Source organism: Ornithodoros turicata, chromosome 6, assembly GCF_037126465.1.
Source record: "Ornithodoros turicata isolate Travis chromosome 6, ASM3712646v1, whole genome shotgun sequence".
In the NCBI taxonomy this organism is placed as follows: domain Eukaryota; kingdom Metazoa; phylum Arthropoda; class Arachnida; order Ixodida; family Argasidae; genus Ornithodoros; species Ornithodoros turicata.
The window spans coordinates 71,280,214-71,298,721 of NC_088206.1; the positions used below are offsets into that span (position 1 = coordinate 71,280,214).

The 18,508-nt window shown below is 46.8% G+C and overlaps 2 protein-coding genes across 2 annotated transcripts in view; both read left to right on the plus strand.

Moving 5' to 3' along the window:
• Positions 1 to 18,508, plus strand: part of LOC135397283 (uncharacterized) — a 126,467-nt gene that overhangs the window by 99,371 nt on the left and 8,588 nt on the right. The gene's annotated exons all lie outside the window — the stretch shown is intronic.
• Positions 9,590 to 12,966, plus strand: LOC135397285 (uncharacterized). Its single transcript, XM_064628742.1, has 4 exons — positions 9,590 to 9,672; positions 10,673 to 10,722; positions 11,180 to 11,326; positions 12,617 to 12,966. The coding sequence occupies exons 2-4, from the start codon at positions 10,677 to 10,679 to the stop codon at positions 12,883 to 12,885; spliced, it is 462 nt and encodes a 153-aa protein (XP_064484812.1). The 5' UTR covers positions 9,590 to 9,672; positions 10,673 to 10,676; the 3' UTR covers positions 12,886 to 12,966.

The window sequence follows — 18,508 nt, forward strand, 5'->3', positions numbered from 1 at the left end:
CGCGGCAATTAAATAAATAGGACAATTACGATGTACACGTTCTTTGATGGAGCGTTGTCCAAAAGACAAATCTCCACGGAGTGAAGAGAGATGGGCTTCGTGGACTTTCAGCGCACGACGCTTGGTCGAACAGGCGTTGATCGACGCGTTGGAGAGCGGTTTCCATGAGGACGCGCTCGCGATCGTGCTGTCCGCAGACCAGGAGGACGTGATGGAGGTCACCGCGCACACCACACGTGGAACACAGGCTGGACGCGCCGACACCGAGGAGGTGTTTGAAAGCAGGTGTAAAAGCCACATTAAGACTCATGCGGTGGAAGACTGTGGTAATGGAACGCTGCATTCGGCGCGGGAGAGTTAGGGGCAATGTGGGGACAAGGAATAAAGCATTACACGCCATACGGTTTCCTTGTTCCTTGTTTTTTAGTGATGACTAATAAATAAATAAATAAATAAATAAATTATAAGGTAATTTCTCTGTGCCTGTTTAGCCGTGTACTCACGATTAACGTTGTATTGTACCTACCAGCCTCTATGTGCCACCCCCCATGTAATGCCGTGTTAGGGCCTTTGGGGTATGTGAATAAATAAATAAACGTGAACCAAGTCGTGCATCCAACATGCATCCAACTGCTTGTTGTCACTCACTGTCACTGGTAATTATGCTGAATTTTAGCGTGAAACATGTTCTTTGGAAGGTGTTTTTGTCCTCTCCTGTGTGTACCGTACCGTACCGTACCGTACCGTACCGTACCGTACCCTCGTCCAACCACACTTCTTCATTCCATCTCCTCCTAATTTTCTTCTCCTCTGAAAAGTTCGCTCTCTCCCAACATGTGGCCCGATGCACGGTCAAGTTGTGAACGAACTGCTGCCGCTCTGATGCTCTTGCGTATATGTGCTCCTATCACGGGTTGCTTTCCCATAGGTAGCACCACGGTCGATGGAGTTCATGCGTCCTGAGCTGGCTTCACAATGAAACAGTATCAACGTTCGCTTTGAAAACATCCACAGAGATAGTATATCTATGGGCGTTGCTGCAATACACGGCAACTTTTGTTTCAGTCCAACCGAGAAATGATACAGAAAATCAACAAGGGAAAGGGTGCAGGCTAGCTGATATAGATCCATGAAGAAGACCGAGAGACACGAACACAGAAAGGGGGGGGGGGGGTCTACACACTTAGGTTCTCAGCTCTGAGAACCAACGCAAGCGCAACGCAAGCGGAAGCAAGTTCGATTCACGCTTCGACCTCATAACTTCGACCCCGATATGTAAAACGTCACGCATCGTAGTATTTTGTGTTCCACAAAATAATACGATATTTTCTAAATCTTCTAAATATCTTGTAAATGACTCTTCTCAAAACTGAAGGTGCATTCGCGGCTTATGTAGAACATATAGCTTGTTGCAAAGTGTATACGTGTACAACATATATTCTCGTGTGATTGTGTACTTATAAATGGTTATGTAATGGTAGATGAAATGAATATGGCAGGGAAATGAAATGGTCGTGTAAATGCTAACCTAGTTTCTGTGATACAAATTCTTTAAAACCGGATTGTGAATACATCATGTTCCTTCAACCAATATCGTCCCTTGTGAGACAGTGCCATCAACGTATGCCCGATCTGTATGTGGGCGCCGCGAGCTCGTCAAGTCACTATGGCGGCTTTTTCTCGTGGTCCCTTTCCACAGTACGATGTGGAGAAAATAAAAATCATTTCCTCATTCTATTTGGCCCAGGAAAGAAAGAAAGAGACAGGAAACAGAAAAACAATAATTGAGCAGAATACCCGTATTAATATAAATTATATGCTGTAACTGGTCCTGCATTTTACATGATCATTCCTCTAGCATATATTCCTGCTTGAAGGGAACATACTTCCGAAGTGTGCTCCTTTCTCTGCAATAATTATGCATTCACCGAGCTGCGCTGTAATCTGAAGATATTTCGTAGCTTCTGATAATTATTCGAATAGCTACTTCCTCCTTAACACATTCAAGCAAATTACTAGCGTTTTACTTTCCAACAATGCTTCGGTTCATATTCAGAAAAACTTTGCTTTACAGGGTTTTAACTACATCCGCTGAAGCTATCCTTGTTCGTCTCTTTATCTATATCTGTGCCATGTGCATATAGTAACAGATTATTATCTCAACCACATTGGAAAGCTTCAGCTTTTTTTTTTGTTTTTGTTTCTCGTCTCAGAACTTTTACCAATACAACAGATTATTACATAGGTCGCTTAAGCCCTTTAATCTCTAGTTATTTTTCATACAGTAATTCGCCCACCATCGTATTATTTATTTACTTATTAGATTTTCCTTTTACTTCTCCCTACCGAAATTCCACCACTAACAACTTCCTGTTCCGCACCGTCGATTTTCTTTGTTTTGCTTTTTAATCGCCATCGTTCGCAATCTGTCATCAAGCATCCGGGTACTATTCCCTTAACAAAAAAAAGAAAGAAAAAGACATCTACGCACGGTGCTTATAAAGGGTAATTGTTTGCGAGAAACTTGGGGGAGGGGGGGGGCGGACCCATAATCGCACCCCCCCACCACTGTGCGTCTAAAACGCGAAACATGATTAATTAGCGTAATTATTAATTATAACGCTTCGCTTGTTCATACTGATGAGCTGTTACTGCGCGCGAGTAAAATTGGTAGCTCTTTCTTGAAAAAGAAGGTATTCCAGCTTGAAAAAGTGTAACGTGATAAAGCGCATTATTGCGTTTGAGAAGCGATTATCTATCAAGGCGAGCCTCCCAACTCAAGCCGGCTCCACTCTTTGCTTTTGTACATACCTGTCTCTATGATGATATATTGGGTTCACTATATTACATGCGTAACAATTACAATAGGTTAGTCACGGGCGAGTTACTCATAAAAGTAAATAATGTTGCAGCTAGCTTGTGAAAATAGTAACTGCGTTACAGCTACAGTCCCCTTGTTGTTTTCGAAATATAGTAGTTACAGCTATAGTTAGTTAAAGCGAATTACCAAACCCGTAATAATAATCAATCTTCAATCAATCAATCAATCAATAACTCGTGACACACGGGCACGTTTGAACTCCTTTCCATTTGGAGTATTTTGCTGCTGTGATCAATTTTGTGGTTATTTTCCTTTTTGTTTGTTCGTTTGTTTTTCTTTTCCTCCTTTTCTTCCTTCATTTTTCTCTCTTTTCTGGGAATAGCAAGCAGCCGCAGCGCAGGCTAACCTTTCCCTCCTTTCTTTTTTATAATAAACCTATTCCCCCCTTTACAGCTGCAAATAGCTTCGTTCGAGAGTATTGTCGTCGTATCGCCCTTCGTTCGAGGCTACGCCATACGCCTTTACAGATGAAAAAAGAGATCGCCCATCTCAGCTTCCCAAAAGGACAGTTTCGTAAAAGGAGATTCTCCTTTCCTTTATGTCACGTCACGCAACGCCTTTCCGTTAGGTGTCCTTTTCTGTAAAGAAGTTCAAACGTGCTCGTGAATCAAAGGGGAATTACTTACTTTACAATATTTACCATTTCAGAAAACGAAATCCGTAAATGCTACCCAAAAAATTTCTTTTGGAGCTTGCACTGTCAAACTGGAATTATTTAACGTGCTTACTTCACTTGAACAGTGGTTTTCTGTTTCCAAGTTTCCATCAGTAGGCTTTCATCTCTTCAGTCCTACAGATCCTGTCCAACACTAAAGCGCCGTTCAACAGAAAAACGTTTCTTAAACTGGTTCGTGGAAAAATGTGGCACTACTTGAGTAAGTTTAATTAATTACGGTTAGAATGACCGTACATCCAGCGACGTGGTATAGCGGCGGCGTGCTATTTCCGAGCACTCTGCCTGCCAGTGTGGCGGCATGTTACTCGGGGTGATCGTGCCTCCTGGGTCGCCTTCACGGGGAACTGTGCCGACATTTGTCTTAAAGGGACAGTCCGGGAAAACCTGAAGTTGATTTTTTCCAGCTGCCACGGAGGCTTACATACTCTGTGGGAAGTTTCAGCTCACAAAATGGCCTGGGTTTTGAGACACAGAATAAAAACTACACCTCTGAAGACATCCTGTTTCGTATTTCTCCCTCGCATACTCCTTGCCCCAAGGATCCTCTATGTACGTCAGCGGTCACGTGAGCATGACGTCCCCAATGGACAAAGTGGAGCGGAGGACTGTGCCGTTGCTGGAAATGCAGAGAGGTGTTTTTTTCTATGAGTGTATTGAACAGAAGGCTCCATCGTGATACCTGTGTTTACATTGACGGTACTCTGCACTTTACTCTGCATAACGTGTGATTGCTACTCAAAATCATCATAATGGGCAAATGCCAGCACGCAACAACCAACTAACGCGCAAACAGGCATGCGCCAGTCACGTGCGGCATTGCTCTTATGCACGTCACGCGAGAGCTCGCTGCGGCTTTTACTCAGGACCAACTGCGGCATAGAAAAAACTCGATTATAAATCGTGCGATACAATTTCTTCTTAAATATTTTGCACAGTTGTTGTGAGGAGTATTAGAAATCATAAGGCGGTGTTTTCCAGACCTATGTTTTCGACCGGACTGTCACTTTAAAGCCCCGTTCCCCCCCGTCTGAGGAAAACCCAGAGAAAACACCCATATACAGCACAGCCGGCGCTCGGATTCGAAACTTGGTCACCTCTCCCAGTCTCGACGTGGAGAGTGACCCCAGCCGTAGGTGACGTGGAGGTGACTCGGGGTGGAGGCCAACTGGCGCAGGTCCCCACAAAAGGTTTTTTTCTCCTCGGTGCGACACCCTATCGGCGAGCGGAAATGGGCTCGTTTACTCGCTCAGAAGGGTGTGAAGCGAGTGCGCTGGAAGCGACACGCCGCGGTAGTTTCGGTATCGCTTGAAATGTGCTGGAAAGGTGGCTTGAATTGGTGTCGCTGCCACTTTTGTCGGGACCTGTAGGAAATGGATCCTTAGGACGCCGATGTTGCCGAACGGAGACAGTTCTTGTACAGTTTGAGATAGTTTACATTTTGTTTGCCCCCAAGACTGGCAAATAATTACAACTTCAAGTTGCTTTTTCAAGAAAGTCAGTCTGTCGTCCCTGTAACTATCTAGTGAAAAGTAACTCGTTACAGCAAAAAGTCACTTATTGTAGCTTAGTTGCTACGCGAGACTGCAATACGTACTGCGCACGTTTATGCCGTCGTGTATATCTCCGAATTACGTACGCAAGGGCGATAGCGATACAAAAACTCACTATTGACTTGATTCACAACTGAAACAGCAACATGCCGTTAAGTATCATGAGGCTTTTGTTTCCAACACGCATGCTTTTCAAGATCTGCAACATCTTGAGCAGCTTCCCGGAAGCATGACTACTATCAGAGACTGCAACGAACTGCACACTTAAGAATGGCATTTCCTCCGTGTTTTCCTTCGCTGTCTAATCTAATCTGTCATTCGTAGTGTTATTCTATTAGCAGCAACGAGTGAACCTTCCATTAGCGCTAAGAGAAGCCTCCGAGAAGCTCTGTCGTCGAAACAAGTGTTGTCGACGCGAATTAACTTGCTCTGCTTCCATTCTGTCCCAGTGTGATACTATTCGTTGTCGTCACAGCGCCCAACCTATCAAATGCACCCTCGAATAACAACGGGAGACGCAATGCTTGATACTGCGCAAGAACAGGCTGTTACTTTTCTATTGTGTGTCTATTCCCGTGGACACGTGACAAAAAGGCAGATTACGTCTCACAGAGTATCAGCCGGAGTCAAAGTGCGGATGCGACAATAGGTCAGCATCCTCGCGCAGCTCCCCGATTTCCCTCTTTTCACTATTGCCCGTGGAGCGACATGTTGGTCCCTCTCCCAAATGAGGGGCTAACGTTTCAAGGTTGCACGGGCGCACGTGATTTTTTTTCTCAAGGCCCATACGAAGGGCCCATGAGGGGACATACAAACCCTTGAAGGTACCGTAAAGCAGGAATAATAAATAATATAAATAATAATAATATTAATTAATATCATATTGTTCTCGCTTAAGGTAAAGCAGGAGACAGACAGGTTATGTTGACTGCGTAGATTAACGGCTTGTTTCTTGTAAACCCGGTACAACAAGTTAGAAAATGTAACAGAACACTTAATAAGTTTAATTTGCTAGCAAAATTCACGTAAAACTTCTCCGGGCGACGTCTGTCGGCAAATAATCTCCAATTCGCCTGGCAACAGTGATCTACGTTTCCGACTCAGGCTGCGTTCCAATACCTCGCGCCCGCGAAGCCGCCTGACTAGGCAGCTGAGTAGACCCCTTTGCTTGTCACTATTGGAACAGGCTTGCCTAGCCGAGGCGCCTGCGGCGCCATCTCGTTGCTCACGCAAGAAATGCGTACGGCGCAAGCGCAGCAGGACTCTAATGCGCTAAGTTTGTAGGACATCGTGCATAAACTGTCACCTTCACAACTAACCATGTGTTGCAACTCTCTACGCAGTTTTAAAAAACATACCACTATGTGCAACTTTACATTTAAAGCCAGCAGAAACCGCGGGCACGCTGGTACCGTCAACCCGCGTCTTCATCCAGGCTGTCAGGTGGTCAGGCGTATAACTGGACTGCATCGATGCGCACTAGGCGGTAGCCGACTGAATAGCGGACTTGGCGAGATTTGGAACGAGACTTAACATGGCGGCACTTCCGGTTAGACCGCTAGGCAGTCGACTAACCGGGGTATTGTCACCAGGTCCCCCAAGGTCGCCATTTTCCCATGTATTTGTTCCTATCCGGATGCGTGCAATGCCGGAGGCCGCCCTTAGATACCCCATTGTTACCAGACGTTGGCTAGCGTTGAATTGTAGCGCGCTAAAAATCCAGTTGAAGCACAATCCAAGCCAGGCCAAGTCACCGAAGGAGAAATGGACGACTGCGCCTGCGGCGCCTGGTACGACATGTACGCTATGTGATGCACGCAACCGTGCACTAGATCCTTCCGATCGCTCAACACGTTTAAAAACGGGACCAAAAAGTGAAACACGACACAGAAAGTTGTTATACGCGTTTTATTTGGACATATAAAGACTAGATTCATTCGCAGAAACAACAAAAACATTTTGCCACTAAACTTAGCGCGCTGAAGTGATCCGGAACGGCAACAGTGGGGTATCTAGTGGCGGCCTTCTTCGTTGCACGCTTTTCCGTGGTGAGTTTGGGGGACCTGATTGGAACGCACCCTCACTCGCTGGCGACTCCTGATGGCTACGAAGCCGACTTGATTTCGTTCTAGACCCAGTGTTGTCCACATGCATTGTCGTTTTCCTCCGTACTTGACGAGCAACGCGCAGTGGGCAGTCACTTCGCGACAGTGTTGCCCGCGATTTTCAATTTATAAAAACTACCAGCGCAATCTGGACGAAAATTGTGAAGTAAGGAGTACTGAGGGCTCGGACTGTCGAAGCGATAAATCTTCTCAGATTGCACCTCTGAGTGCTTTGCGGTACCTTTGAGAAACTGCCGGGTAAAAATGGGAATGCAGGATCACGCCGGCCGTATCGCGTTAGGGGGGGGGGGGAGAGGGGGAGTGATATAGGAGGAGGAAGGTGCGGACAGCCTGCTCTCAAGTGACGCCTCGTTACACACAGGGGAGGGTGAAAGAGGGAGGGCACAGGAGAGGCTTGCTCTGGGATTTGGGTAGTCCAAGACGACTACTGACCACAGAAAACCTGCGAGCATCCCTGGTGCTCCCTGGGGTGCTCCCTGTACCACGGTAACCGCCGGGATTATTGGCGAAGTTACCCCCATGAGCGCCGCATCGCGGAAACAACGACGTAAACGACCGTCCTTGGTGCACTTGTACCACAGGGTCTTTCTTTCTTTCTCTCTATTTTATTTCATTTCAGAGAAATACAGAAATGAGGTCCAGGTACAAAAGGCGGAGCCTGACGAGGTACCTGGGCCGCCACACAGGAATGCATACAGATGTGTACATAAACAGTGGTGACATAAACCGGGGTGACATAACAGGGGCGGCATAAACCCGCCATTTTTGTAACTACCCTCACGCGGGTGCTTTTCGCAACGCGGCCCTCTTGTCCTGGTCACACGTCATAGGAAACGCCATCTTGAGGTCACGTGGCTTTGTTTAAACGTCGTTCTAGGCGCATGCCGAGATATTTCCGTCGGCATAAGGCCACGAGAACGCATTTTGCCGGCGTAAACTGTACGGTGCTCTTTCAGCGACGCGGTGCGTCATATAATCCCGGGTCGTCATCGCATCTTTGGAAGTGGTCAACAGTGCGAGGCGTCATGTACAAAACTGCGCGTTTAATGCGAGATCAGGGCTGGCGATAGGGTAAGGCGAGTAAGGCGACCGCCTTAGGCCCCGCGCACAAAGCCCTCAACCAGGGATTACTTTTTTAAAGAAATATTAAGTATGCACTTGATCGCACGCGCGATCTTCGACTAAAACAGAAATGAGAGAAGAATGTGTTATGTGCCATTCCGTCATGTGAGGATAAAAAGTCCCACTTTTAAGAAAAATTCGCAAACCCTGCAAGCTGTACCGAAGCACCCTTCTCTCCTGCTGCCATTCGCGTACTGCTAAAATCCGCAATGCGAAAATCTCATCATTTCTTATCTTTTCATTACCGCTGGTGTGAAACAGGAACCGCGATGTGCCTTTGCCTCAGGCCCCGCGCACCCCTAGCACGGGCCCTGTGCGAGATTACCGGGTAAAAATAATTGAGTCGGAAGATATCGAAAACGGTTCGCACGAACTGCAAAACGCTTTGTTTACACACGATTTTGCCGCCGATCACGGGTGCGGCCATCTTTAAGGTCACGTGTGCGCTGACGTTTGCTGTGACGTGTGACAAGGACCTGTCCACCATCTCTTCATCTTGCCGCCTCGACCTTGGACCTTTCATGGCGGTCGTACCGCGCAAACCTATGCTGTGGCCGCCATTAAAGGTTTCAAGGTCGTGGTGGGAAAAGGAAAAAGATGTCGCTGCCCAAGTAGCACAATGTACTGAAAGCCGAGTGTAATAGGGGTGGACGGGTAGGTAGAAGGCCTTGCACAGACTCCTGAAACTAAGACACATACCGTCCACCCCTATTGCACTCGACTTTCATTACATTGTGCTGCTTGGGTATCCTTTTCCCGATCGGCGACTTTAGTCCAGAATGCCCTGCATTCGCTCAGCACGCTTTCCTCTTTGGATAAATACATCGGGAGCCACCCCTGTGATTTCTACGACAGGACGAAGTGTCGTGTCTGGTTTTGATAAATATTCCCACGTGGCAGACAGCTCGAAACATCTCTCACCTCTCCTCCTGTCGGTTCCCTTTGTTTTGGTAAACGCGCCATTGACTATTCCGTTACGCCGTTTGAACAGAAAACGCGTTTTTGCACATTGTCTAAGCGATGCTAGCACGCAAGGATTGTTTGTCGAGCATGTATGGGTGTAAATGGTCCCCGCGTTGGCGAACATGGATTGTCGCTTTAGTTTTTGCTTCTTTTTTTTTTCTCCGCGAACACAATGCAGGTCTGTCCGTGACACCGGCTAACAGACGGCATGCCACAACCACCAGGTGTCTATCTTTTCCTCTCTCGTTTTTCTCTCTTTCCCCCATCAAAATTCACTCTTTAAGCGCGACAGGTTGTTTTGTCGCAGTATAGATGAGCTTCCGGACCGACGACTGTTCTTGTGGGACTCGCAACGTAAGCGTTATTAGAGGGTTTGAGTGTACCGTACGGCATCGCCTTGTTGAACCACCATGCTATCCCATGCGTAAGGGATAGCCTTGGTGGTTCTGTGTAATGCGCTAAGCTCTGCGTGTGTCTTGCGCATGCGCAGAACAACCTTGTTATCTCTTATGTACGCAGTGACGATAGCGTATGATATGCTAAAACGCACAGCTTATTATTATTATTTTTTAAATATTACGTAGTTGGAGGGAGAATGGCACGAGTGATCACTTCTGTAGGGAGCGATTGATTTGTTGATTTAGTTTATTTGAATCTTTCTTTGTATGCCCAAATTTAGCCATTCCTCAAGTAGGTTAGTCACTAATCGAATTAGCGACTTAATCTAGTGCACTTTAAAGAAAAAAATGTTTTTTAAGGATAATTTGAGTCTTTCAGAGAGTGGATGTATTTTATGCGAAGTTTATTTGTAGTGCAGGGCAGTAAAATTCGGGATCGTAGGATCAAAAATGGGTAACTGCTACTAGGGGCTATAGGCTGTTTTTTCTCCTCAATTAATTAATTAATTTCTGACCGCGATAGTCGTGACGGTGATGTTAGTCGAGATAAGCATGGAGGCGTACATCCCAGTTGGCGTGGGTCGGGCTCCACTGCAGCGATTATGACATTATTATGGTAGGCGCAAATAGCGTTTTAGCTTAATCTTCAGCATTCTTAAACGTTTGAGCTTTGTGTATTAATTCAGTGTTCCATTATCGAAAGAAAATATGGTTCTCCTGCCGTCACATAAATAAAGATTCGATTGGTTGCAGATGCAATCTGGTTAACAGTGAATATCTCAACACTTCAAGTGGGTTTGATTGGTTGCAGATTGGATTGGATTGATTGATTGCACTCTTCTTGCTGTGGAAGAAGAGTGCAACCGATCCAATCCACCTGAAGTCGTTGACATATTCACCTTATGTCACAATACATTATTGACCTCAAATAAACCATATGTTTCTTTCGCTTTCAGAGTCATGGCGAACCATGTCCTGGTGTTTGTGGCGCTTGCTGCGTTCGCTGGTATGCTATGTACCGTTCAACTATATAAGTTACTTCAAAATAAGTACCATTTTTCCACGTTAAAAAGCGAAGGGTAAATTCATGTTGTTTGTCAACATCCTGCTGTTCGTTATCAGCATGTCATGAGTTTCACAGCGATCGAGGCTCTTTCTTCGCGACTGTGCAGAACATCAGCGGAATATTACAGTATAGTTGAATAATCATTTCCCCGTGACAGTCAGCTCTCTTCGTGTTCTTCTAATACCTACGTTATCAATTAAGATATCGACAATACCGATTTTCTTACGCAATCCGTTGTCATTCCTCAGTCAGTACGCAGCAATAATGGATAGTATACCAGGTTCCTGAGAAGAAGTCTCATCCATCCATCCATTCATTCATGCCAGTACTGTCAGCCTCTTTTTTATGCTCGTCGTATTGGAACTGAAATCCACGACTGTATCTCCTTCGACCCCAGTCCTAGCCGCAGAAGGATTTAACGGAAGAGGTCGCGGTCCGGCCTGGTCGAGAGGACCTCCAGGAAAAGGTCGCGGTCCGCCCTGGTCGAGGGGACCTCCAGGAAGAGGAAGAGGAGGAGGAGGAGGCGGAGGGAACCCACTTTCCGGTGAGTATCATCTGATCCGTTTAGTCTCAATACACGCGACAACGTATTTATTGCCGTCGTTCGGGGAAGACGACGTCTACCTGAGAAACTCCTTCCTTGCGCGCCAAGTTGCTGGCGTTCTCCGTCATCGGGTCGGGTTCATCAGGCGAACACTACGGCGCAAAGGCACGGACTGGAATAAACTACAGATACCGTGTATTCACACCAGAGACATTCCCCCAGAAGTGGAAGATGCGAAAAGCGTCAGAGCATTCTGCTGTCACGCGAGCGCGACCGCTCAGCGTCGTGTCTTCACGTACACTGCTGATCGTGGGGAATACCCTGCTACACAGCCACAATATATTCCGTAGCAGACGACAGAAAAGCACGATGACTGTGTCGTCTGGTAAGTGTCGTCTGCTAAATGTGCAGTACGCCACAATACATTCCGTACACTCTTAGAAATGAACTTCACCACATAGCACGCTCCTAGCCAACCATCACCCCGAATGACAACGTTCTCGCCCCTGATTTGCTGAAAACGGGAGGAGGAGCCTATTTTGTGCCATTATGCACGGCACAAAATAGGCTCCTCCTCCCGTTTTCAACAAAACTAAGGTGAGAACGTTGTCATTCGGGGTGATGGTTGGCTAGGAGCGTGCTATGTGGTGAAGTTGATTTTTAAGAGTGTAGCAGACGACAGAAAAACACGATGACTGTGTCGTCTGCTAAGTGTCGTCTGCTAAATGTGCAGTACGCCACTCCCAATATTCCGCACCGTGTGAATGCTCACATAACACGGGGCGGAACTTCGTCACTGTAAGCAGTTCTTTTGTTTTTTCTTCCACTAGAATATTCCGTGAGGATGTCGCTCGTGTGAATACACGGATAATGGAACGCTCCGGTCCCTCCCGATCTGTCTTACTGAGCCCAAAGCTACTGTTTCGTATATCCAGCGGAGGTCAAAGTCACTTTGTTGCATTGTAGAAGTTGCCCGGACACGTCGTCCACGTAGTAAAATACAGTGGACGTTAAACATTCTAAATGCGTGTTTTGAGTACCACCAATTCATTGCCATATCCCGTTGAGTCATCAATTACTTCAATTCCATTATTCGTAATTATTTATATCTCACTGCTCCGTGAACTGTGTGAATCTGTTTCATCAGCCGCCACCCTGTCACTTCGTCACGCGTTGTATTTCGATATGTTAAGCTTTTCCTGTCTCTATTAATGCAGTTATATCTCTTCCCTCTCTACACGTGTTTAATCGTATTTCTTATACATTCCGACTCTCTTCCGTTTTCTGCAGAGAAGGGCTGTGCAAAGTTCTGCCGAGGTAACTTATACAACTCGTCCCAGTTCCAGTTAACGAACAGCAGTTACAGCTGCGATTGTTCCGACCCTCTGCCTCCCACGGAAGATTCCGGCACCTCCGGCGGAGATGGAACGTCAGGTCCTGTTGTCAATGACCGCGCCGGAGACGCGCCTGATGGTGAGGGCCCAGTAGAAAGTGGTAACCAACGTAATGATCCTGATGAATCAAGTAATGAAAGTACCGATACTGACGGGACTGGATAGTGGGACATTTAACAATGTTCTCCACCTGCGCTTGCAGCAAGACGAAACATAAAAGCAGAATTAAACAGAAACTGTTAACAGATAAAAGTGCTTGTCGCTTTCCTTGTAAACACACCCGCATACATAGCAACCGAGGTACACACACAGACATAAATGGGATGATGATGTGCTGGGTCATTATCCGCCGTCATGGCGGTACACTGCCCCATTGGGGTTGTGGAAGGGATGAGATAGTGATGATGATGGAAAGGTGTCCTATTAGAATTCGTCCAGTAGTCCAGTGCTTGAGGGGAACTCAGCAACAGCTGGTATAGGCCTTGTATCCGATGTGAAGTGTCCGACCATGGTGTTTGAAAGCCGGTGTAAAAGCCACATTAAGTCTCATGCCGTGGAAGACTATGGCAAAGGAACGCGGCATTCGGTGGCGGAGAGTAAGGGACAATGTGGGGTCAACGAAGTACAGCAGAAAGTGGGTGGTGATGTCACGTTGCCATTGAGACGGTATCATGGGACTACTGAGGCTTGAGACGAGGTAACGGCGATCCCCCCGAGACAAGATGATGGGCACACGCCGGATGTATTGGTGCGCGCCTGCGGCTGTTCGATCTGCGTCTTCGCTTCCGCTGATGCCCACATGACACGGAATCCACTGGAAGACGATGGGCTAGCCTTGTGCGCTTGCTTTCTTGTATGCTTGTAGAATTTCAATGGCCACAGAACTGAGAAAGCCGAGAAGTCCCATAGTTGCCACACACTGCAGCGCAGATCTGGTATCCGAAAAAACGGCCCAGGAGCGAACGAGGCCATCAGTAATCTTCCGCAAGGCGAAAAGAATAGCATAAAGCCCAGCGCATATTGACGATGTTTTATGTCAGAGATGATGACCATCTGAAATTGACTCGGAGGGAGTGTCAAAGGCAGACGACGAACTTCCCCTCGTAGTTGAGACGTTCGTGAAAACTGCGGTGGAAGTATCATAACACGAGCTCATCATATCGAGAGTGAGCTGCTTCGTCACGCATGCAGCGACGTTGCCTTTCTTCCCTGTTAGCCCAGGCACCGACAGGGAGATGCAGGGCGTCGGAAAAGTTCAAGGACGAATGCTGGGAGCTGTGGGTGCGACCACAAAGTCAGGTATGCTAGTCTTCAGTTGAGAGACCTATTGGTGTACGCTGCTGTGCTTGGGTCTCCGGAGTTTCCCAAGTAGCGGATGCCGCCGATGATAAGCTATAGAAGGCGGAGGTACTGCCGACATCGTCTTCCCGTAGCGAAGCACTTCAAGCGGGGCTTCCTTAGCATCAGCAATGACCATATGAGTCTCTGCCGCCCGAGGGACTCCCAAGCACACTCGGAGACTGCGTGACAGGAAGCACTGAAGCTTACGGGCTGAAGAAGGTGGAAGGCCCTTCAACACAAGCATGCTGCATGCAAGTGACCCGCGAACCAACGCTCGATGGACGGCCGAAAGCGACGCCGTGGCACTGCCCCCCTTCATGCCTGCCAGATGCCTGATCACCGCAATCCACCGGTGGACCTTGGCTTCCAAGCTCGCTACGTGCTTCACCCAAGACAGCCTAGCGTATACCGTGACGCCTGGGAAGCAATGAAAACATGCATTCCTCAGCTGTACACCAGAAACTGAAAGAGGGAAAGGATGCATGTTCCTTCTCGTAAACGGGAGTACAACGGACTTTTCAGTCGAGATGTCCATGCAGGCCGTTGCGAGGTATAGTGCTCAATAGTGTTCAAAGCGTGTTGCAGGCGTCGCTGGATGGCAGGACCTGCCGGACCTTGCCGCTGGTCCAAATGCAGATATCATCCGCGTAGATCGAAATTGGCAGCTTCTTTCGAATGTAGCCCCCAAAGACCGCAAAGAGTAATGCCTGCGTAAAATGAAACGAAAATGGAGGATGAAAAATGAAGAAAAGAAGAGAAAAATACTTCTTCAAACGTGTCCACACAAACAGTTAGTTACGTAAAAGGGAAATATTCGGTCTTGTTTACTAAGTAATTGTGTTGTTCAACATTCTCAGACCACATAGGCTTCACTCAATAGGGACAGATTGCACGCACGGGAATGTACTTACAAGTCGTTTGCATTCCAGGAGCGCGGTGCGTACACTCCTACTCGGTTATGCCTAAGACAAGAGCGGTTTCCTTTAGAAACCTTTGAACTTAAAAGTCATAAACAACAAAGACTGCGAGGCGTATTGAATTTACGAGCTACAGAATTTACATTCAGCAATGCAAACCATGAATTGACACACGCTTAAAAAATAACTCCACGAAAACTATACGACTTATGGAATACGCATTCAATTAAAATAGGACATTCCCCCTCGCCAGTTCGTCGGATGCGGAAAACACTTTCTGTTTAATCTCAACCCCCCCCCCCCCCCCGGTGTAGATACGCAACCTTTTAACGTTATTACATAACTGCTATCTTCCTATTTCCCACTCGGCACATTCGAAGCGCCTTCTTAACACAGTTGCAATGTAGTGCATTCTCCGAAAGTAACATTCCATATACACGCACCCTGTTTGTGTACTGTCAGCCCTTATAAAATTGAACAGACTACGCAAACAGTGTCCGACATTTCGATATACGGAACTGGAACCGCTTAGAGCGATTGGAAAATGTTCGCACATTATGGATTGCTTCCTGCGCGGAATCTGCGTCAGGGCGAAACGGGCATGCCGTCATAATTGTGTTAGCGCACAACGTATAGTATAAACTACTCACGGAAGAGCAGTTTATGCAGGCCCCGCATGTGAACATGAATACATGTTGCCCTGGAATGGCAGATCTAATCAGTGCTAACTTGTCGGACTCTGGATATTGGATAAGACCCGGAGGCCTTCTGGGTGTGCATGGAGAGCGCGGGGGGGGGGGGGGGGGGGGCACTCCTGTTGTCGCCAAAGACCACTCTTGGGTGCTGACTGAGTTTTGAATAAATTGGAACTGTAACTGTATAGAAACGTTTTTTGTAACTAGTTACAGAGTTTTTTAAAAATCAATCAATCAATCGACTATTTACACTAACGAGTTACTTTCCTGAACTAACTCTCTTGAACCAACTATCCTGAACCGTAATTACTTGTTACTTTTGGCGAAAGCAACTGAAATATGACTGCAAGCTACTGGGGTAATGCCAGATTTTTTTCATTATGTTTGTGTGCTTTTAAACGACTGTTTGTATCCCTCACTCTACAAACTGAACTTCACCGCTTAGCACGCTCTGCGCCAAAGGCTTATCGCTTCTGATTCGAGGAGAGAGGGAGGCGTACGCCTTTTTGTGTCAATTATCGTGTATGCAAATTGACACAAAAAGGCGTACGCCCCCATCGCTCTTCGAATCAGAAGCGATAACCCTATCGTTCGTGGGAATGGTTGGCGCAGAACGTGCTTTGCGGTGAAGTTTTGTTGTTAGGGTGCTGAAGACGATGTTTGTGAAATTTCTTAAGGGTCAATCAAGCACTCCTGCTGAAAAAACAGGATCAAAACAAAAACAACACTTTTCAGTGTGCGCATGAATGTGTTCGGTCTGAAGGGACGGAAGCCTATATCGACGAAAATAATGTGTATTGTGTATGTATATACTTGTATTGGTATTGCATGTATTTTATTGGCTCCTGCTGCAACCCGAGAGGGCTCGCAACTATACTATATATAAATAAGTGCGAGAGCACACCTAGTGCTTAAACAGGCGTTTTGGAGCCGTCCGCTACTTTGACATTACAATTGTGAATTACGTGTAAATATCGTAGGCAAAATTTCATCCAGCGGGCATTCGTAATTTTCCAGAAGAACAAGCAAAACCAACGGCATTTTCGCACATTCGGTTTTCGTTTCCCGCCGACGTCAGCATAAGAAGCGCATGAAGTCGGCCCAGGACGCTGGCCATCTCCTCCAAATGTCCTATCCCGAGAGCGGCATGGACGAGCGGGTTAAAGCATCCTCTGCACTATTAGAAATGAACTTCACCGCATAGCACGCCCCTCGATAAACCACAATCTCGAATGATATCGTTACCTGTCCTGATTTGTTGGAAACGGGAGGCGTACGCCTTTTTTTTTGTGACACTTACGCTGCTCATAATTGTCACAAAAAGGCGTACGCCCTCCCGTTTTCAACAAATCTGAGGGCCGATAACGATATCATTCGAGATTACGGTTGGCGAGGAAAATGCTATGCGGTGAAGTGCATTTTTAAGAGTGATGGTTGGCGGTAGCCGAGGGCGTTTATATACCACTTGGGAGGTGGTATATAGTGGGTTCGAATCCCACAATCGGCTGTGCTGTTTCAGGTTTTCCCTTGCTCCTTTTCCGGCAGACTTTCCAGACGAACGGCGCTCTACAGTTACCCTTGAAGTCGGCCCACGACGCGTACAAGCCCCCCTCCGTCCCACACTCCTTCCTGTTGTCCTCTCTCCATCTGTGCACGTCTGTAAAGCCGTTCAAAGCCACAGTTACTTCGCGGCGGTAACGCGGTATTAAAAGAAGAAACTCCGTACACCGTTCGTTCCCACAGTTGCTTGGCGGTGTTCTAAAAAAAAAAGTCTCGTGTAGAGTTGTTAATACGTAGTTATTTATCTTCACAGCTAAAAAGAAGAGAAAAAGAGGAGAGAAAGAAAAGAGCAGTACTCTCTATATTGCTCACTACTCGTCTTCTTGAAAAGAGCCATTTTGTCCGCACTCTCTTATCTTCGCAACAACAACAAGAGCACATACGGCGAAATTTGTATCATACATCAAAAGAAAGAAAAAAAAAAACCTGAGGGTACCCTTCAATAATAGAGATCCCTATCATCATAAAACAACTCCCCTCGGAACGGCCACAAAATATCTGAATGGCGTGACCACCCACACAGATATGTGGAGACACACACACACACAGCCCTCGAGCACAGGCCTGAAACAACCGATCTAAAGTTCGGCGATTTGTCAAACAACTCTCGCCGCCTCAGCTGTGTCGGTTCGCACCTTCGGAAGGCAACTTCTCGCGTGATCACTTTCGCTTTGCGTGCCCTTCGCAACACTGCATCTCGACCAGCGGGAGTGCACAGAATGTCCTGCACGGAACATTTCTCGGAGGGGGGGAAGATATCGTCGTCGCGGTATAGAAAGTAGACTTGTTTACGGAGAGGCGTAATGCCGGGCAGCTGGTCTTGGGTCCGCGAGAGAAACAGGAGGAAATGAGGCAGCGAAGATACCCTCAACATGCACGCGAATGTGTTCTTTGTGGCGCAGCTTAGCGTGATTGGTCGTGAGAGTGTGGGCGTGGCAGTGAAGTGCCGTGATGAGCAGGTTTTCGAACATGCGTGTACGATAGTCATGCAATATGTGTTCTTATATATATGTTTCCAAACGGCACTGGGGACACGGTGTACATTTTGTAGGGTACTGAGCTACGAGAATTACCGAATTTTCTGAATTTTCCGAAGATCTGAGCGCGCGGTTTCTGCAAATCTGCGCTCTTCGAAAAAAAAAAAAAAAAAACTGTTTTCGCTTTTTTTTTTGTCCGGCGATTACATTGTGGTAGTGAATGTATTTTACACAAGAATAGGGGTAATTCCCGCATACCCTTCTTCTTTGGCTCAAAAAAGAAAAAGTACAAAGAACA